The 21,549-nt window shown below is 43.3% G+C and overlaps 2 protein-coding genes across 2 annotated transcripts; both read right to left on the bottom strand.

Moving 5' to 3' along the window:
• Positions 1–1,796: 1,796 nt before the first annotated feature.
• LOC118475579 (NADH-ubiquinone oxidoreductase chain 6) lies at positions 1,797–9,359 on the bottom strand. Its single transcript, XM_035963877.1, has one exon. The coding sequence runs from the start codon at positions 9,329–9,331 to the stop codon at positions 8,669–8,671; it is 663 nt and encodes a 220-aa protein (XP_035819770.1). The 5' UTR covers positions 9,332–9,359; the 3' UTR covers positions 1,797–8,668.
• On the bottom strand, positions 2,492–11,630 carry LOC118475578 (ATP synthase subunit a-like). The gene has a single exon (XM_035963876.1). It carries the CDS (start codon positions 11,606–11,608, stop codon positions 10,376–10,378), a length of 1,233 nt encoding a protein of 410 aa, XP_035819769.1. The 5' UTR covers positions 11,609–11,630; the 3' UTR covers positions 2,492–10,375.
• Positions 11,631–21,549: the final 9,919 nt, after the last annotated feature.

The following is a 21,549-nucleotide window of genomic DNA, read 5'->3' as shown; positions in this document are numbered from 1 at the left end:
TTGTCTGACAACTCTTCCTTTATACAGGAAGCAACAGTAGGAAATATGAGGAGTTTATGTTCACATCCACCAACCTACCAGCTTACTAGGACGGACTATGAAGAACTGCAGCGGATGACAATGGCGCTTCTATTCGAATCGAACACAAAGACGACCCAAATACAAATACTATTTCATTTCATTTAGTAGAGTAGAGTAGAGTAGAGGAGGGGAGCCCCACCTTTGATATCCAGTCGTGTGCCTGCCTGCTCTTAGATATGATTATTTCGATTAGACCGCTCTGCTTTGATCGGGATCTTACTCCACTAATGGTTCTGTTTTCGTACCAACTGCCCGGCCTAGCGCTTTAAAAAGGGCTGTCTGCATTACTGGAAAAAAAAGTAGTAAAATAAAAGTAGGGGCCACGTAGACTATTCTGAGGTGGTATGCTAAATCCATGATCCACTGATGTAGCTAGTGTGACTAAAGCTGCAGCTATTGGCTTAACAGGTTCTAAACTCTCCCACCCGATAAAGGAATTGAAAGACTACCCCGGGCCCGGGCCACGTAGACTATTCCCTTCCGCGGACATTCTTTTATAGTCTAGAAGGAAAGTAGCAAAGCCGAACGCAAATACACATGCAAATTGCGTCGACTACCTCATCACTGTCCAAAATGGGGGATACCGCTATTCATACATGGATGGACGAGGGACTCCGCTGACAACATCAGTAGATGACTTTTCTCTTTTCTCGCGGAATGCTATTAACGTTGGAAAAAACACAGCTCTCAAACTCACCCGGAGGGTGATAGGTAGAAGCATTAGTACCTAACGGAGCGGTATCTAACCAAAAAGGGAAGGGAGGTGATGTTCTTTTTATAAACAGGATGGAGCATGGCTTCCTTTCTTCTTAGATACATTTCATTCATTCCATTTCTCTATAGTTTACACTATAACATCTTTTAAATCCTGACAGATCTCGAAAAGGGTGGGGGCACTAGAACCAAATCTACATACACATCGAAACTTCCTATCTCAGCCAAGCTAGCACCTTCATCCCACCAATGCATTGTACGACTCTCCACCCTCCGCCTTGCCTTTTCCTCCCTCATGAAATCCAAATTTCCCGCAATGAAATTCGATTTCGTTCATGTGCAAAACGGCCCTGAGATCCGGGACTGGTAAAACATGGGTGCCCCATTTTCTTTTCCGTGCTCCGCCTTAGTGCCCTTATGAAGGCGGCGGGGAGTCCTTAGCCTTTGAACCAAACTCTAGGGAACGCTCAATTGCCTGACGTCTCAACTGCAATGGTGAACTCAGTGACATACACTGAAATGGATTGCATCTATTGTTCCAAACAAGGCTGATATTAGCAGGGCAAGCCCTTCCATGCAATTTCTTGCTTCGCTCTACAGACGAAAGTGCCGGATAGTCAATGGTAACCAGAAGATCTATGGTTTTCGAGAGAAGGTAATTGGAAAAACGATTCATTCCTTTGCTTTCTTTCAGATATATATTCAATAAGTCTGACCTTACCTGAAAACGAGATTCATGAAGAAGCCCAAAAAGTGCCGGGCTTAGTGCAGCCCAGTTCCTAGCCAGTGTTCAGTTATTTTTTCAGAGCTGTCCTCCTTCCCTTTAAGCTGCTCTCTATTTGAAGCCAAAGTCACTATTTCTATCTTTCCTGTTATTTCGTACCTAGTAGTATATATGGAGAATACCAAAAAGCTATCAATTACGCATAGGAGTTGTATAAAAAAGGGCCCTGACTTGTTGAAGTGCTTATTTTTTAGAGAGATTGACTTTTCTTTCAAAAGGATACATCAACCTGTAGTGAACCGGGCCACCGAGCTTGCTTTTACCGCTCTTACAGCTCTCTCTCTTCTTTTTTTTTGGTAGTTTGGCCAGGAAAGAGAAAGAGGAATGTACCCATTTCTATTTATCCATTCTAATAGAAAGTACCCAAAATGTTTTTTAATGTATGGAGCAGGCGTATGAGTTGATATCTTCAAGAGTCAAATCCTTTTCTTGCCCACCCAAAAGAAAAAAATCGTTACGAGCATCTCCAAAATGGAATTGAAAAGCTCCAATTTCCATAATGGTAGCGGGGAAATACCCAGGGAAGAATCATTCTTTTAATCATCCAGATCTATCAATTTGCGAATTCAATAAAAAACGGACTGATCCTCGGAATACACCATTATCTTTCGAAGTGCGTAGTCAATACTATGTTATATTATATTCAAAGAAACAAGTAAAAGAGTAAAGGCTTCGCCCTTCAATACCACACTTCCAATCTAAATTCCTACGAGATTGACGTTCGAAGAAAAAGACATGGTTTGATAGAAACTTTAAGTGGGTATCAAATAAGCTGGAATGAATGGTATCAATTTCTTCTTTTCTATACTGAATCTGCTTCGGTATCTCTTTCTTCCTTCCCTTCTGTAAACCAAGCAGTGACTAGCCTCTGGCACTCACTTTCCAAAGCACCAATTGACTTGCTTTCAGAACAACCCTGATCAGTTATACCGGAAATACCACCCGTACTACGTACGCCATTCCCAACGCGGAGCGCCTTTATTTTCGTATTGAACTCCGCTAGGAAGAAAAAGTTAGACCGTAGCCTAGTCACTCTTCTTTCCAATATACTTATAAATAATCGTGGCCGGCGCAAACCTAGCACCGCGTTGACATCTTCGCTTCAAAAGCTTTCATTTTATTTCTTTCAAAGGAACATGAACTAGGTTATTTACGGGAAGTCGTCCAGTCTAGGAGCACTCCCTTAGATTTGTAGAACGTGAACATGAGTGGTAGACTGAACACCCACACAATCTCTATTTGACAGAGCAACACCTTGAACGAAATCAAAATACTAAACAGAGTGGGTTACCGGCTCTACGACCCCATTCCGGGGCACTACTGTAGAGCTCTTTGGGCCTTCCATCTTTCTTTCGTCGTTTCGCACATAGATACAACTGTACTCTCTATTAGAAACTATATAATATAATAAAAATGGAAGTACTTTCGAGTAGTCTTACATTCACATCTTTAACTACTCGTTTTTTCCCGTTGCTAGCTAGCGTCTCACCTTCTTTTCCGAAAACGTAGGAACTAAAGAGGCCGGCCTTCGGCAAAGGGAAAGCGTGAAAGGATTTAAAAAAGGGGCTTTTCCCAACGGGGGATCTAAATATGAGGGATACTTGATCCTCAACTCTATTCATACAATCCTAAAGCTATTTATAGCTTGCTGATACTCCGGATACCTGCTCCTTAAGCTGGTTCTCTTCTCTTTGGGAGTTCTCAGCCGCTTCAGCTATTATCCTGGAACGATCTAATTTCAACTGAGAGACTTGCGTTCTTACTTCCTCAAGTGATCCAGGGTAGCTCCCGTTCCTACCATCGTTTAAAGTATCTATCCACTGGATCCAAGCTTGAACCAAGTTATATCGAAAGGCAACCCGATCACAATCTTGGATTGAGCTTAGAACGAAATTGGCGAGGGTGCGTGCTGGTTATGACCAAACCTCTGGCAGTTCTGTGTTTTCTAGTTGTGGAGAAGAGCCAGTCCCCAATTCTGGCAATAGAGAGGGCCTGGTCAACGTCCAACGTTAAGTTGAATTTCAAGTGGGCGCCTAAAAGTGTTATTTTGTGGAAATTATACTTTATTTATGCAAAAATTATTAAAAAAATACCGCTGGGATATGATATGTAAAAACTTTATTAGGAATCCTTTATTTATGGAAAAACGAGGTGGTTTTTTCACGGAGTTTCTAGGGGCGTAAGCAAGGGAAAGATCGGGCTCCAAAGACACGCAAGAGCGAATAATAGCGAAAGGTGAAAAATAGCATCTCATGTGGTGACTCCCATTGCAGAAGTGTAGAAGGCAAGCGAAACATTAAGTAGGCAGCGGGCGGCACAGCACCCAGTTCCTGCAGCTGCACCCCCTTGTAAGTGAAATCGTTTGTTGTTATATGCTCTTTAAGAAATAAGATGAGTTTTAGACTTTTTAGAATGTATTCACCTTTCTTTAACAAAACTGTAGCAGAATTGATGTCGCTAATGCTGACTGATCTATAACGCTCGCTCTGATGCTTCTCTTCTATTCTATCGACACCGCTGGTAACTTACCACTTTGCTATAGCAGATCTGCTAGGGTTCGTGTCATCTAGACTTTACTCAACATCTCTGCTACCGAGCCTCCTTCTTCAAAAGGTGCCGATAGCTACTTATATACTTCCTTGAGATGGCTAGAACCTTCGAAACTGTCTTATCGCAACCCATAAGCTAGGACCAATCATCATTTTATTTGCATTTCAGAGCTGTTCCAGATTGCTATCTGTTCTTAGCTGCTCAGCTCTATTATTCAAAAGAGCTAATGCCAAACCTGATACGCACCAGTTCCACTACCTTATCCTGGGCACCGGCTAATCACTTCTCTATACTGCAAAAATAAAGGATGGTTATTGAATGACAGGAAGAGATCTATTAAAACTTTGTTGTGCTTCACTTCTCAGCTACCAAATAAGGATAAATGAGAGGCCGAAGTCAATGACAAAGATGAATTACGAAACAACTTATCCAATATTTGGATAGTCTTTATTTCTCAACTCATCTCTCTCTAGTCAGCTGCTTGCGATTCGATTCGAACCTTTCTGCTCCTCTTTGCTTTATTGCTGCTCCATCTCGGATCTGATCTGAGCTGCTATTCGCATCTATTCTCGAGGTTCTAACCATTTCTTGTGCATCATTCTTTCTGGATTTCTGCCAATCTCTTTCCTTGTGGATCTCATTCCTGGGTTCGGTAGGTTGATGGCTAAGGGAAGGTCTAGTCTAGTACGGATAGGAATTTAAGACTGGAGGATGCAAGAGAAGCAGATCTTCCTCGGCAAAAGGAAGAGAAGCAGAAGCCAATACAGCGGTGGAAAAGGATGGAATGTTGGACTATGGCCTTGCTTTATGGCAGTTACAAAACACATGAAGTTGAGAAGGGGTCCCGTATCAACCAACAAGCTATCCGTTGACCTATCTTGCCTAGCAAGAAAACGGCTTGCGCCTCACTCAAGCAAGTGCGAACGGGGCATTTTGAAAGTGAAATAACAGATTTTATATTGAATTAGGGCGTTTTATATGCCATCGATCTTCAGGTAACTCATTCACTGGATGAGAGAAAGTTCACGCTCCCTATCCCTAGTAGAAATTGATTACAAAACTGCCGCAGGCAAGATAAATATAAGTACAGGAGAGGAAATAGGAATGAATTAAAGAAAGTAGGACAGGTAAGCACTAGAGTAGAGGATGCATCCATAGAAAGCGGCAAGTTAGAATATTGATATTTATTTCCACACCATAAACAAAGTAACATAATGTGTGAAATAAACTTACAGGGGCGATCTTCCTATGCGATAGATTAGTTGGGCATATACGAAAATATGCAAACCAGGTTTCTTTCCTTTGTCTAGATTTTTTGTGTTCGAGCAATTTGGATTTCCAGCTGGGACTTCAACCGCAGTCTTGCCATTCTTTTTAATCACTGGTTCAATATTTAGATATCCCCGGATGTTCAACTTCAAGGCTAGGGTGGAGATGCTCCATTAGTGAAAGACCGATCTTCCCATACCAATCATCTTCCTCGCCCACTCAATGAATCCATCCTCGATTGAACTAGGGCTTCGCTTCGCTATTGCCTCTCCTGCCTTGTGTAGTGCCCTCTGGGGACTGCTCTAGTTCCCCAGATCTTAGCCAAATCAGTCAAGTTCAATGCTAAGGATTGAGGGTGACCAGTGGTCTTATGTGCATTCGGAAGAACCAACCTATACTAACATATAAGACCGAAGGGACAGACTCCTTTCCGAATGGTCTATGGGGCAGAAGCTATAATCCTCACTTTTTCCTAGCGTCTAGACACCACCTATTAGTAGTAAATCAAGAAAGCATTTAACCATCGTCTGCGTGCATCAATTATTGCTGCTTTCCGAAGATAGACTGAATGCTGAATGAAGAGAAGACTTATCTCCCGCCGTTGCTCGAGCCCGAGCTGCCGCTGTAGTGCAATGGGTCTTTCAAGGATCGAATTGGGCGTGATCTGGCCTTCATCCTCGAGGATATCCTGGACCTTCACATGAACACATTCAACGGGTCGATACCAGCTGCTTTTGGTAACCAGTCTCGGCTCTAGCACCTTGATGCAAGCCAGAATAACCTCACGGGATAAATATTCCCGGGAATAACTGCGTTGGTGAACCAGTTGACACTTGATCTCTCATCAAACAGTTTGGTGGGGCCAATACCTAGGGAGATTGGTCAACTGGAAAATAAGGAATTGCTAATTTAGAGACAGAATGGTCTTAGTGGAAGCATTCCAGAAGAGATTGGTAACCTGAAGCTGCTAAAAGTTCTTCAACTCCCCGGATGCAAGTTCACAGGCACCATCCCTTGGTCAATTGGTGGTCTCAAAAGAAGGAACTTTATATATCAGAGAACTACTTCAATGCTGAACTGCCAACATCTGTCGGTGAGCTGGGCAATCTAACTCGGCTGTTTGCAAAGGTGCTGGGCTCAGTGGGAGCATACCAAAAGAGCTTAGTAACTGCAAGAAGCTTACGCTCAAAAATCTGTCCGTCCCTTCAATGCCTTCACAGGCTCTATCCCTGAAGAACTTGCAGATTTAGAAGCTATTGCCACAATTTTCGTTGAAGGGAACAAACTTACGGGTCATATTCCAGATTGGATACGGAACAGGGCGAGTGTTCGATCCATATCTCTTGCAGAAAACATGTTCCGTGGGCCTCTGCCAGCGCTGCCATTGCAGCATCTTGTTAGTTTCTCTGCAGAAACCAACCAGCTCTCAGGTTCTATTCTATCCCAGCCGAGATATGTCAAGCCAACTCTCTGCAGTCACTCATATTGCACAATAACAATCTGACTGGGAGTATTCTAGAGACATTCATTTAAAGGATGCAAGAACCTCACAGAGCTGAACTTGCTAGGTAACCGTCTTAATGGTGAGATACCAGATTACTTGGCTGAGCTACCGCATAGATAGTAAAACTGGAATTGTCCCAAAACAATTTCACGGGAATGCAGCCTGACAAGTTGTGGGAGTCATCAACCATTTTGGAGATCTTATTCTAACCTTGTTCTATTGCTCTTTCTCAATGGTATTTCGGAGTGCTAGACCTCATTCTCTTTGATACGCTTATTCAATTGTTTCTTACGAAACCTTACGTTACTTTAATTCGATCCACGCGTAGCGCCTTTACTTTATTCTCTTTGAGAACTTTGAAAAGCCAAAGCACCCCGCAACTTCGAATTCGAAAAGAATGCTAAAACACCTGTTCAGTAAGAACAGCTAGCTTGAACCAACCCATTCGGACTGTACCACTTTATAATCCACCACTCTACGCTGATTGACAAAAATCATCTTTTCGGGAAGCGGAGAACTCATCTCAACACAAAGTCTGGCAAAGGATAACCTCTCCTGAGTAGCTGTCAACGATCAGTGAATCAAGGCGATCCGCAGTGAGAAAGCTCACAGTAGAATGCTACTGTAGGCCGGTAATGAGCCCGGTTCGCAGAAAGTAGAAGCTGGAAATGGCTTCCCCTCACACTTTCATATAAATCTTAGCTCTAGCACAACGACCTATGAAACTACTACTTTGCTTTGATTTGAGTACAGAGCCCTTCCTATTTTAGAACTGCAAGTCCTTCGCGCTTCGGAAAAACCTTTGGACTCACCCACCTGCTCACTTACTTTTATGCACCGGAACAAAAGCATTATGCTAAGTGCTAAGTCAGCCTCTTTGAAGTAAGTTCTGAAGCAGAAGCTGGCTAGTGGAGTCAGTTGACCCAGTGCTTTCCTGAGTGTTTATCTTCAATATTGTATCAAGTTGCTTTTTCTTTCCTTTGGCTTGCTTCTCTTAACCTTCTTCACGCCTCCACTCTGCAACGCAATGTTTTAGATCCATCTATAATGAAACGATAAAGTTTGACGGCTTCAAAAAAGTTTCGATTGAAAGAAGCCCACATACCCGCTCTTCTTTCCCGCACCTACCTTTCCAAGTAAAGTACCTAGAGAAGAAGGAAGGCGGTGACACCTTTCCAAGTAAAGTACCTAGAGAAGGCAGGTGGGCCTCGCCTTCTTTCTGTAAAAGAAAAAAAAAAAAGCTACTCTACTACAGACAACGCTGCTCAAAAGAACTCAATTTCTCCACCTCTCATTTTAGTCAAAATCAAAAGAAAGGAGAAGGATCCGGAGCAGGGTCACTCCCATCATCCCCCCCGGAATCAGAATCAGAATAACTTTTGCGCTTCCTTGACTCGGGCGGGCCTTCGGAGGTTCCTACTTTCCTTCCCCGCCCCCGGACAATTTTCTTCCCCCGTGCTCCCCGCTGAGTCGCCTCCTCCTGATTGAGGGGCATCAGGCTCGAGCATCGGGATCGGGGGTGTCGGGCTCACCGCGCGCCGCGTGCCCATATTTCCTTAGCAGATTATCGAATCGATCTCTACCCAAAACTCGCTGTGTGACTCGTCCCGTACAAACTGAACCCAGGTTTCTTGTAGAAGCGGTAGCTCCGCCCCCTCTGGCAGGACGTTATCTACAAGTTCCCTTGGCGTAGTCCCGGCTTCTACTAAAGATTGCTCCTCCCCGGCCCGCCTATAAATCCTTTCTATTCTCTCTGCCAAATCAGATTAAATGGATTCCGGATCAGCGGGGGGGACAGGTGCGTCATCCCCTTTGTGGGAGAAGAACCTTCTGTTCTGAATATGAATAGTAGTCCTCCTAGAATCCAAGGCATTTCGTCGGAATACATCCTGTCTTTTCACCTTTGTAGTCCTATGCATAGTAAGTACTATAGCCCCAATCATAGCTACTAATAAAATCAGACTAGAAACCAAAAACCAGACGGAATAGTAGGTATAAAGTAAATTGCCCAATGTTTCCAAATTAGTCCAACTTCGTACCTTTCCGGCATAAACCGTATATTTCAGAGAGGTCGTATTTCTGTGGGTTGGTAGTAATGGAATGGTTTCATTATCTAAAATGAAGAACATTTCCCACCAAAAGATCAGTCCAATAATACCACTCACTGGTAAATAGCGCAATACTTCTTCGTGAATCTCCGCTATTTGAATATTGAACATCATAACCACGAATAGGAATGAAACGGCAATAGCTCCTATATGAACTACTGGGAAGATCATAGCGGAGAAGTCGAGACCTAACAAAATAAGTAAACCAGAAGTGTCGCAAAAGACTAGGATGGGAAACAAAACGGAATGTACCGGATTTTTAGCACGTACAACCATCAAACCAGAGACCAAAGCAGGGCTCGACAAAACGGAAAGAATCATTGGAATTTCCCATCTTTGAAAGATCTGCTCCCAAAAGAGAAAGGGAGACTTAAAGATCAATATGTGGGTTTGGTTTTTCCAAACAAAAGATAAATATTGGATAAAAATAGAAGTTCAACAATAAAACTTTCCTTCAGTAGGCTCGCTCCCGGTGGAGCCGCCAGCCCGCTCAGAAGTGGATTCGAACCCCCGACACCGTGGTTCGTAGCCACTTCTGAGAAGGAAGTATTGGCTATGCACCCCTTCCCTTGACTAACTAAGTCTGCATATAAGGAGTGCAGAAATTCTATACTGTTCGTATCGCCGTGCAAATTATACGCAATTTGTTTCATTGTAAACCCTTGGCCCTTCCAATTCACGCCCGGAGGAGAATCAAGCCATCGACTGAACACATCAGTAGGAAAAGACTTACTATCATACCACCCACCTATATAGGCTTTTATGAGGAAAAGTCCCATATCTACTCTCTCAGTCCCCTTATCCGGATGTCCTTGAAAAGCAATCATAAGAGGGAAGTGCGCCGCTACAGATTGAGGTCTGAACACTGCTTTCGGCAAGAAAACCCTTCTTTGACTTATGCACTTAGGCAAACAAAGCCTTCAGGGCAGGTTCAATATAATGGTTGTTGCTTGCCTCTCCGCTTATGTCAGCATAGAGGATTTCACTCCAGTCGTAGAAGGAAGCCTTTCTATGAAACAATAAAGACTAACTCGAAGGAGCCAGTTTTGAATAAGGACCTTGTCTTTCAAGCTGGAAGACCAGAACGAGGTAAAGGTGAATCCCTTGACCGAGTGAAGGAGAGCGAGGAAGTAATCAAGTTCGAGCAAAGCTTAACACAAGCAAGTTGAACTTACTTTTAAGTAGACACACTTATTGATTGGAACATGAGAATTCCACGAATTGGTAATTGATAGAATTACTACTTACTGACTCTTTGATGACCGGCTTTGGTCGAGCAACCGCTACATTTCTGGAACGGCAACTGCCTACATAACTACTCTTCCACTTTTCAAGGAAGTTAGTAGTATCAGACCATATGTAGTTCTATGATTGGCTCCTCGTTTTTATGCAATTATGAAATGACTCATTTTGATGGAGATTTGTAGCATCATTCAAGTAAATACAAATTGAGATCGTAGAAACATGAGCTTGTGATATAGCTACACCTAATTCCAGACCGGTTAATGCTAGAACTATAAATAAGGGACCAAGATCTCCTAAGAAATAGAAAATATTATTCAGAAATAGCATAGTCCAAGCAAACCCACTTAAAATCTTTACTGAACTATGACCGGCCATCATATTAGCAAATAAACGTATTCCTGAGCTTAATGCACGAAAACAATGAGAGATTAGCTCAAGGAGTACTAAAAAAGGTGCTAATGGCAGTGGGACTCCCGCTGGTAATAAGAAGCTAAAAAAATGAAGCCCATGTCTTTGAAATCCAACGATCGTAATGCCTATAAAAATGGAAAATGAAAGAGCCAAAGTAATGAGAAAATGACTTGTCACTGTGAAGCTAAAGGGTATCATACCCTGGGGATTACGAAATAACGAAAAAGTAAAAGTGACCGAGATGCAAGGGAAAAACTTGTGTTTCACATTTCCGGAAAGACCACCTATTTGTTCGTTTACCAGGTTCGGCACGAAATCATAAATAAGCTCCACCAAGGATTGAAATGCATTTGGCACTGACTTTCCCCCTCCTTTTTTCGTAACAACAAAAACCAGAAGTAGGACCAAACCGAGAGTGAGTAGCATAGACAAGGATAGATTTGTGAATGAGACATAGTACTTGCCAATATTCAGATCCAGAATTGGGTGAATTCCAAATTGATCCAATGGGCTTTCTGTTACTGGTCCGCCGCCTCCAGGGATAATGATTGAGCCGTTATTTACTATCTCGCCGTTCCTTTCCATCTCATCGTACAGATCTCTTAGAGGCTGACCCAATCGACTTGCTTCTACCCCATGCGCTCGTATATCATCATATATTTCGGAAAAGCTGTGCCCAGCCTCGCGTTGGGGAAAGAGTAACCGTTGGCGGAAATCGCGTAGAACCTCACGGTCTTGAATGCTCCTTCCAATTGAAGATAAATATCTGTCTATTCGTAGGAGTATACAGACCCCTCTGGTTGCCTCTCTTGAAACTGGAGGGTATTCTTCTTCATATTCATAATAATCAGGTAAACTTAAATTACGAATTGGCACCATATTAGCCAATATTCTATTTCTTCTCTTCATATCAGTGGAACTCCATCTAGTCATCATCATCATGGAGTAACTATATAAAATCAAATACAATCTGCTCCCAAAAGAGACTTGGTTCTACCCAACGAAATCTTTTCATGAGCGGTAGAGTAGACTGAACACCCACACAATCTCGATTTGACAATTTCAGAAATGGAAGAATTTACCAATGAGACCGTCTACAGCAGAGAGGCTACCAGGACACGACCTTTCGCACAATGGAAATGGTACTACTGTGTCCCTAAGGGCCCCTCCTTTTCAGAGAGAACTGAATCAGAACATCTTTCTCTATGAAAATGGGAGAGTAAAAAGGGAACCGAAAACATTGATGTGAGAGCAATGATGAATCGAGCCGCATCACATCAACTAGAGAACTTAACATACGAGTTTTCTATCAAAACTATTACCCATCAATCTCTATCCTCGGGGATAGAATCCAGCTCACGGCGTACCTGATAACTACGCTTATATACGTCAATTCATGGGAAGATGCTTACAGGAACTTCCAACTACTCACTTTGAGCAGGCATGTTACGAAGCTGGCTGAACTAAGCCCAAGTTCGGTAAGGCGTAAAGTAAGTGCGAACCCGAAGCGTGGGTAGAGTTGGAAAGAAGCGTAAAGCTGTGTTGGTTCGATCGAAACATAGAAACCGCTTTCATGGTTGCCTCCTAGTGGTTTCGCCAACGAGAACGCAGGCTTAAAAACTTTATGCTTTCTTTTATCCAACAGCGATTCAGTATAAGAATACCAAGCCAAGCGCAGACGATCCGGGGAATTTCCAACTATTTCTTTCTTGAGAAGTGCGGAGAACACCCCGGAGTAGATGAACTCATTGCAGATACATTGCAACTTTATATGGGACCGATCTACTTAACACACTACAACACTACACTATCTATATATAGGTATATCGTAAGCGGTAACCTTCCTCAAACGTTTTATTATCCTTAGGTGAACTTTTCTCTATCTATATGGGCGTAGGCAGTCATAGTGGGTCTGTGAAAGTCAACAATATGGATGGCATAATAGGCAATGGTTGCGTACTAGATTGGTGGTCTTATACTTAAAAGCAGTTTGCTCTGATTCAAAGCAGGCGAAGTAGTTTCAGTGGTCTCATACTTGTGGTAACTCTCTTCATTTGTTGGTGCTCGGTGGTTGGCAAAAGCGCCTTCTGAAGAGTCGTACCCACGACCCATCACCCTTTGGAATAGATCCTCAGGCCCATCGCACGGCGAACTACCTAAAGCTTAGAGAGTTTGCAAGGAAAGGAGATAGACTGACTATCAGCGACTAGCTACAGGAAAGAGATTCGGGTTGTTAGGCAAAGTTGGGAGAGAAGTAAGAAATCGGTGATAGAAGTAGTGCTCGAGATATAAGGATAGGTCACAGGAATAGGAATATGGATAGCTCTCTCTCTAGTTTGAAGAAGGATAGCTGGCTGGGAGAGTAGAACTAGTTAAAGCGCTGGCTCTGGTCAGAAGAAAGAACTTACTGTTGTACTGTAGTATGGTAATAAAAAACATTGTAAAGGAAAAACTTATCTTGTTCCGCACTGAACTTCTATTATTACAAGAAAACGGAACTTGTTGAGCTACAGACAAAAGTTTTACTTCACAGGTACTCCTCTGATACTAAATCGGCTAACGCCTACAGGAAGAAGCTGTTTCGGCAGCTGTACTCTCAAAAGTAACCAGCTATTTCCTTTTTTTCATTCACCCAGTACAGGTTTGTTTGAGAAAGGAAAGGCAGTTCCCTCTTTTGTTTAAGAAAGGCAAGGCTGTTCTGTCCTAAGTTACAGGCTCTAACATTGGTTTCGTCGGCTGGCTACTTTGAAGCAAGGGCTGCAGAGTCAAGTTAGGCGCAAGGCATGGTTGGTTGGGGACCAATAAATACTACCACATCCTGGGACACCGGAAGCTAAACCATCACCAGACCCAGAAAGGAAACGGGTCAATCAAGTCACTTATTTTCTCTAGATAAGGATGGTGCTTTCACCAGTTTATTTGGATAAGGCCATGGTTTTTAGAAGTTCAACACTTAAGCCATTCTCTGGAAACGACATCAACGGAGATTCTCGAGAAACGAGGAATGATGGCTAGCGGCACCAAAACATGAAAGGAATCGAGATCGGAGGTATTTCTACTCGGCCTTCTTCTCTGCCCTGCCCTCTTCTCAGGGAACATTCCTATCCTGGCCATTGATTCGATCAGTTTGAGAACGAAAGAAGAAAGCAATCCTCGCATACGTTTAAATACGATATATTACTAGTTTGACGAGCAAGATTCCAACAAGGCACTCGTTTTTACGAGTAAGATTCCAACAAGGCACCCGGAAACCCTGACTTCATTCTGACACGGACTTAACCATGCCCTACTACCGAACCTATCTCTAGCTTCTGGATACGAAGACAGAAAGAGAACCCATTTGTCTTTAAGAGAAACGCTTCAAAGCGGAAAGAGTGGGGAAGTGGAGTTGCCACGACGATCTAGATGGAAGTTTCCAGATTTCAAGGTAAGAAGTCGAGCCAGACTCTTTGCTAAAGCAATTAATTGGTTTTTACAACCTGGCCTCCGCAAGCTAAAGGAATGATACAGGAGACGATTAAGTGGATACTCTACTTCCACCGAAAACCATGGATACCTTGCCACTACCACTACTTCCGCCGACAACCTAGTTTGATCCATTCCTGAAGCAGATGCAGGATGCAGAAAGGATGCTCTATAGATGCACTCGAAGGAGGCACTTTATATCATACTAGGTCAAGCGATTCGTGCACTCGATCCTGGTCGATTGGTTGGGATAGCAGACTTCCTAGTTGGCAAAGTCCTCTCTCAAAAAGGTTTGTAGTATAATGGGCATCACTCATTAAGTGAAGTGTTCCGCCAAAGCATGGAAGTCCATCCAATCCAGACACTTGCCAGTTCCACTACCTTGAAAGGCTATGTATGAATCGCTTCGCTATCCTCCCTGCTCCGAACTCGAAAGAGATCTTTATCACTAGCTAGAAATGTGACAACCGGAAGGAAGGTTCTTACTGAAGTGAGTAGAGCTCTAGCTCTAGTAAGTAGAGTAGCCAGGATCCAGGATCTAGTAAAGAGAAGTATTTCATGACTTTACTTGGGTAAGGGAGTGAGTCACTACTAATGTGACGAACATAAAAAGTTATATTAAATTTTGATATAAAGTCATCGACCTGAAAAGCTTCAATCTAAGTTGCTTCTCCTTAATGCTTCTCTTGATCCGGTGGTCGGCCAGCCCCTATCCCTCGAAACCCTGACAGAACAATGACCTACAAAGGTTACTAATCGAGATTAGGGATCTGCTTCTATTGAATGAATACGCAACTTTCAACCTGCCAGCCAAAGCTAGGAACCGGGCAAGAAACTCCTCCCCAGGAAGACTAGCCTCGGGTTAAAGATAGAGAAAGCCGCCTCGGGATACGAGAATGAAGACTAGCCTCGGGCCTCGGTTATTATGATTTTTATTTGAGTGATTTGAGGTTTGCCGCAGAGAATGAAGCACGGCACTTAGGTGGGACAAGCTTCGACTCGAAGAATAGCATGCAAAGCAATCCGAATAGCCTAGTTGTTGTAATACGAGAAAAAAGAGATGTCATACTTCTGTTTCTCAAGCAATCAATCATCGACTTGCACAAGGGTTTCTTGTTATTCCGGATTTCATGCTAGTCGAAACGAGTCGCACGAAGCACATCTATTCTGATACTCCGGCCCATTCCTCAGGTCAATCCTGAATGCAACGAAGATTGGTACCCCCATCCCATAGGTCAAGTCAAACAAGCCACATGCTTTGTACGCCCACAGAACTAAAGGTTCCAGCACTACACCCCACATTTACTAATAACGATGGGGCAGATCATTCTCGGATCCGGATTGGTCGATAGCAGAAAGAAGCATGTTTTCCATTTCAATACGAGTGCCTGGACTAAATAGTTGGTTTGCTTGGCCCAGAACAAGATGGAAGAGATGCTGATGCTTACTCTGAAATAGCAGGAAGTCCACCAATCATGGGATGGGCGAGACCGCCTAGCCTACCTTTTGCTTGCTCATTCACCTCCTCGCTTTAAAGTAGTTGAAATATCCCACTCAAGAGTCTTGGCTTGGCAAGGAATCTTATCTTTGGGAAATCAAGGATTACGAAGCATATGAATAGATATTGCTCTGTCAGCTTCCGTTCGTGGTAGGACATCCATCCCACCACTCACTCGAGAAAGGAAAGATATGAAGAGGATATTATGATGTACAAGCACCCATAAACGATACAATAAATGATGTACAAAGCTGGAAGAAGCTGGTTGTTAGCATTCTATGATTTTTTATGATTCTTCTTCTCAGGCTTAGCAGTTTGCTCTTTCTTAGAACTATTACTTTCCAAGCGTTGGTTGTTGACCAAAGCAATAGCTCACGTTCCAGCAAGAAGAGGTAGGTGAATAAGCCTAGCCTTCTTTCAGGGGGATGCCAATACCAAGCATGTTAATGCCAAACTAGTATGAGCCCATAGTTGGACTGCTTTTCCCCTAAGCAAACTCCATCCACGCTTCGCGCCTTCTCGTATATCTCTGGAAATTTCTTCAGGGGTCCTACCCTAATAAGAGGGAGATGCTTCGGCATCGGACGAAGAATAGGGGAATGCGACACTTTACACAGCGGCAAGATAAACTTCCATTGCTCCGGAATGTTCAGCATTGTACTACTACGCTTTCTTCCTTACTCCGGCCAACAACATGAGGAGAAGCTGCGTACATCTACACCCTTCCTAATTGCGAATAACGAAGTCCTAGGGAAAGCAACGTTGGAAAAAGTGGTGTAGTTAAAGATAGCCATATTTAGTAATTAAGCCTTTTTTACTTTCTTTCTTCTTTTTCAAAACCAATGAATGCGGTTGGCTTCTCAGAACTCACCTCTCAGGTTCCAGACCTTCCTTGAAGGCACAGTCGAGTAACTAGCGTTCTAAGGCCTGTTTTCCGAATGGAGCACGGCAGTAGGAATTACAGACTTGGGTCTTGGAATGGTAGGTAGGGATTTCATAGGCTGGGTGGTGTGTCGAGAAGCTTACATTCGTCGATCCTGTTTTTCAACTTCATGCATTTGCCTGGACTGCCTCGGTCGGATCGGCATACGTGTTCCAATCTCCTGCAAGTATCCACGCCTCTTTAACGCAACCAGCTATTTGTTTGAGGTCCTTCGGCTCTCTGATTCTCTTTGGTTTTCGCGTAGACGGCTGGGAAGAGGAAGATGATAGGGATGATCAAGACTACCATTACTTATCTGAGATGGATTATAAAGAGATATATCTAGAGATAGAGCGGGCGCGGAAAAGGCGGACATAGGAACTAGGTGAATAAACAAACATATAGCTCTGGTGTTCATTGCGAAGTAGCCTACAAATTAGTATTCATATCCGGCTCTCACTGCTAGGAGTAGATCTGAACCAACGAACGTAGGCTAGGACCTGCATGTAATGTTACAGCCTTGCCAATACTTCCTTTTGATAATGAAATAGCCGAGGACAGGCTGTCTCGGAAGTAAGTGCTTTCATGACATTCCAACTGGTTAACACAACACTATCTTCTTCTTTTTTCAGGAATTGGTATATCGATCAAGTGGAATATGATATATGTGCAAATATGTCATCATCACTGGAATCAGCATAAGATTTGGATTCCATCAACTTGAACCTCTCTATCTTTTTCTTCTGTTCTTTTATTTTAAGCTTCAATAGCTGGAATCTTTCCATTCGTAGTAGTTATGAGCTCCTGCTTAAGGTTCTGGGCTACGAATTCCTTCCTTGGTCCCTTCCTTCGCTAGCCCTGTTCCTAAACCTATTCCTTGCATACGAGCGAGGCCCACGCAAATACTACGTAGGATATGAAATCAAAACTACGATTGATTCCCACGAGCTAAAGGTCAATACGAGCGTTGCACTAGCGAAATCTAAAGGATTTGTGTCCCCTCCTGCTTGTAGTATTGTATTGTCATCCGACAAATTATCTAGTTGTAGGCGTCCGTTCAAAGCGGAAAGAAAGAGCACTGGTCCACGGATAAGCTAAAAGGCAGGATGCAGGTACTGTTATAGAAACTCGGCATGAAACAGGAACTAGGGACAAAGAAGAGAGCCAAATAACAAGTTTAGCAAAAGACCAAGCACCCGCAGGAAAGAGACACAGAGGAAAATGGCATTCATGCAAAGCCAAAAGGTGTAGCTGAACTCCAAACCTAAAGTAGAGGGGACAGTAAGTAGAACCATCCTCCGAGGAAGCACTGGTTCGAGGAAGAATACCAGATCCAGTTGAGGAAGAGGTGGTACTCTGCAGCCAAAGGAGTAGTACTGGGGTTAGCTCTAACCATCTTGTACAGAAGAAGGGATTACGACTAGCCCAGGCAAGGAAGTAACTCAATCTCAAAAGGGCGAGAGTTTGATTCAATTAGAAATCTCAAATCAAGGCAAATCCGTTCATTGAAGGAAGTGAGCTAGCTCCCATCACTTCATCTGCTGCCTGTTCAACTAATCGAATTCACCCTTTATTCCGATTGGAATTCCTTTTATCGAATATCCCTGCTCGTACTTCGAAGTCGGATTGTCCTCCCGGCGGTTGCATCTAACCTGCTCCCAATCTGATCCCTATCCTAGTTCTGGCTCCGGCCCACTTTCATCAGCAGATCCTGCCTTTCCTAAGCTATTTCATTCCAAACATTCCCATAGCATCTTCTTTCCCTTGCCAATACAACTAGAGAATCGTAGGCCTCGTACGTGCGTATTGGTTTCTAGCGCAAGGAAGCATATGAACTGCACCGGTAAACCAACCCGTCTCCTACAAGGATTCGCTGTTCCTATCTTTTCCATTGATGTGCAAAAGCACAGGGTGATGCATACAAGTTGGCAGATGCCTTGCTTTGCCTAAGAGCTTATCCGTGTCAATATCCCTAGCTATCCAGATGCCTCCTCTCTTAAACCAAGGCATACTCTATTCGGAACAAATAAACAATACTTGCGAAAAGCGTAGCCTACACGAAAAGCATCGTATCTAGTAGCAAAGGAAAAGAAATGGTTTCTACACCCTCCGGGGTTGACGCCAGGGAAATATGCTTTTTATATTTCTAATGAAATAGCCGAGGATACGATCTGTTTGGAGGGCGTAGTACTAGGTTTGTTTTATCCTGGTTAACCTTTCCGTTGTTGCCGTGCCTTGCCCCAAAAGGAAGGTTCCGCTCAGTTATAGTTGAATTAAAAAGTAGTACTTTCGCCTATATGTGTTCCTAACTTTTTTGCAATGGGTGACCCACTTCCTTTTCCAAAGCTTAGTGAAAATGCTATTCATTGATTTCCCCGCTATATGAGATCAACTTTTTAAAATCCATCATCTACTTTCCGAAGGGAAATCGGGTTTACTACTTTTGCCCATATATGAGAATGATCCTAACTTTGTTAAAAGGAGAGCCTAGCATTGGTACCGTGCCCCTTTGCCTTTGTTAGAGGGATAGGAGCAGAACCGGAGACATGGGACTGGATTCGATTAGTATTGCGCTCGTAAAAGGAATAGGAAGGAATAAACCTCAGATGAAAAGGAATATCTCTACTCTAGCGCTCACTACGTTCTCTAGCGTTATTATTGGCGAAAGAAGGTGAGCCTCTAGGTGCGGAGCCTGTATATACGTAATTAGATCGATCTATGAACAAAGGAAAGAGTCAGTCCGGAAAATCTCATATTGGCGTACCTGATAACAACGCTCATATACGTCAATTCAAGGAAAGGATGCTGCTCTGGCTCGTAGGAACGAATGCTTAGGATAGGAATCGCGCTAGGGGATGATTCGGTTGGGATAACTGATCATGGGGATAGCCTTGCCATACCAATCATTACCCGGTATGGAGGGGGAAAGCATCCAATTGTATATTCCTTACTCCTGGATTCGATTAGGCTGGTTTAAAAGAGAAACCCACCCTAAAGCCGAGCCGAAACCTTTTAACGGGATAAAGGTACCCTTTAACGGATGCCGAGGAATGGATATCGATGGATGAACTACAGTTAGTTACGAGGATAGTAGGATAAAGGCTAGGGGTAGTAGGCTAGGCGAACAGACGCATTGGGATTGGAATGAACTGCACCATCATTTTGGCATGATTCAGATCTCTTACCTGAGGAAGAACTAACTTCTATCCGTATTGGAGCATCAATTCACTGACTTCTATGCGAGGCGAGGAATACTTTCTTCGGGGAAGAGAGGAACGAAAGCATAGAAAATCGATAAACAGAAATGAGTAGTTGACACGGGAGACTAATTGCTTCAGCCTAGTCCAGAGTTTTCTACAAGCCGAGTAAAGTGTTCCTTTTGCCAATAACAACCATTGCTAAAAGCAGGTGCCTTTCCCCAAGGATACCGTCAACCGATTAAACCTTTGCTAATGGTGGAATTGCCAAACCTTTGCCCATGCCGAAAAAGAAGCCAAGTCCGATTCAATAATTACCTTTCTTTTGTCTCTATCTTTGGACTGAATCAGAAGAAAAGCAAGGCTAAAGGAAAGGAAGCAGGCCAGGTTGGAGAAACTGGTTCTGGTCCGGAGCTCGGGGATAGCTCCTCCCCTATGATCTCTGTTCTCTAGTGCTTTGCCTCCCAAGGGTCAGATACTTCTTGGGCTTGAGCAACAGGAGAGGACTCGTTTTCCTTCTTAGCAACAGGCCGTGGTTTTCCAAGAAAGGGTCTGGATCGCATCCGTTGGGAAAGGTCGAACTACCGGTATTAAGCACTGCCTTCTCTACCGGAGAATCACCCGCGGAAGAGATATCAGCTCCGGTATAGTTGTACCTTACTAGAGAGACACGCCACTCCAGCACTCTCACTCTTTAGAAGAAGAGACAAGAAGAGCATTGTACCAATTCGAGAAATCAAGCTCATTCGAATACTGGAGGGATGTACTACACTACAGGCAAACAGATCTCATGTAATGAACGCGTACGAAGCACTATAAGTTAAGTGAAGTTTCATTCATAGCTTTCTCTGGTTTCTTGGTGGATATGTCTCCAGGTCTAAGGGAAGGCAAGGCTTCTTTCTATCTTTGCTTGGGAATACCATTCCTGCTTCTCCATTTCTCATAAGAGCATTCCTGGCCTGCTTCCTTGATCATAGCTTTGGAAAGGAAAGTCAATCAAAGTCAAGGGAAAGTAAAGTACCTTAGCAGGATAAATGACATTTGATTTGCTATTGCCAAAATCTCTGCTGCTCAGTTTCTTCCTTGTAGAAGGAAGTATGAGTATTCCAAAGAGGGATTAGAGATTCCAGTTTCTTGGTAAGGCATCTTCAAGTCATCTTTGCTTTGTGTATGCATGCATGGGCATAAAGAGAGCCTGAATTACGCATATAGCAACAGAAAAGTAGAAAAATGGGAAGTCGGAATAGCATCTGATCGGAAAAGACTAAATTAGTAGGACGTAAAGCTCGGCTCGTACAGTATAAAACGGATAGGAAGTGAAGACAAAGAGCCTGGCTTTATGCTCAGCCCCCACTAGCATCCCACCCAAGACTAATGAACGGGAGGAGGCCTATGTTACCCATATATCGATGTCCTTTTTTTCTTACTAATGTATGCATGTTTCTCTTACTTTTACTCCTTTCCAACATAAAGTAACTCATCTCACTTTCTTGAATTGAATGTTAACCTATGTTATTAATGTGCATGTACTCGCGTTGATAGTCCTTACTACTAATATTAATATAAGGTCTTCCCCCAGTTCTGAAGTTCTGGTACTAAATTAAATGCCCTAACACTATTTCTCAAACCAGAGTGAACTACTCCATCCACGTGTTCAATCAAAGGAACTGAGACATTGCTTGATAGAAGAAAAAGACTTTTGAGTTAGCGAAAAGAAAATCCTCCTCAACGGATCAAACAATACTACCGTACCCGCCGACGCCGAAGTAATATCGATCGAACCTATTCCACTCGCACTGAC

The sequence above is a fragment of the Zea mays genome, unplaced genomic scaffold, assembly GCF_902167145.1.
Source record: "Zea mays cultivar B73 unplaced genomic scaffold, Zm-B73-REFERENCE-NAM-5.0 scaffold_49, whole genome shotgun sequence".
In the NCBI taxonomy this organism is placed as follows: Eukaryota; Viridiplantae; Streptophyta; class Magnoliopsida; order Poales; family Poaceae; genus Zea; species Zea mays.
Note: the sequence above shows the minus strand (reverse complement) of the source record. Positions and strands in the feature narration are given on the sequence as shown.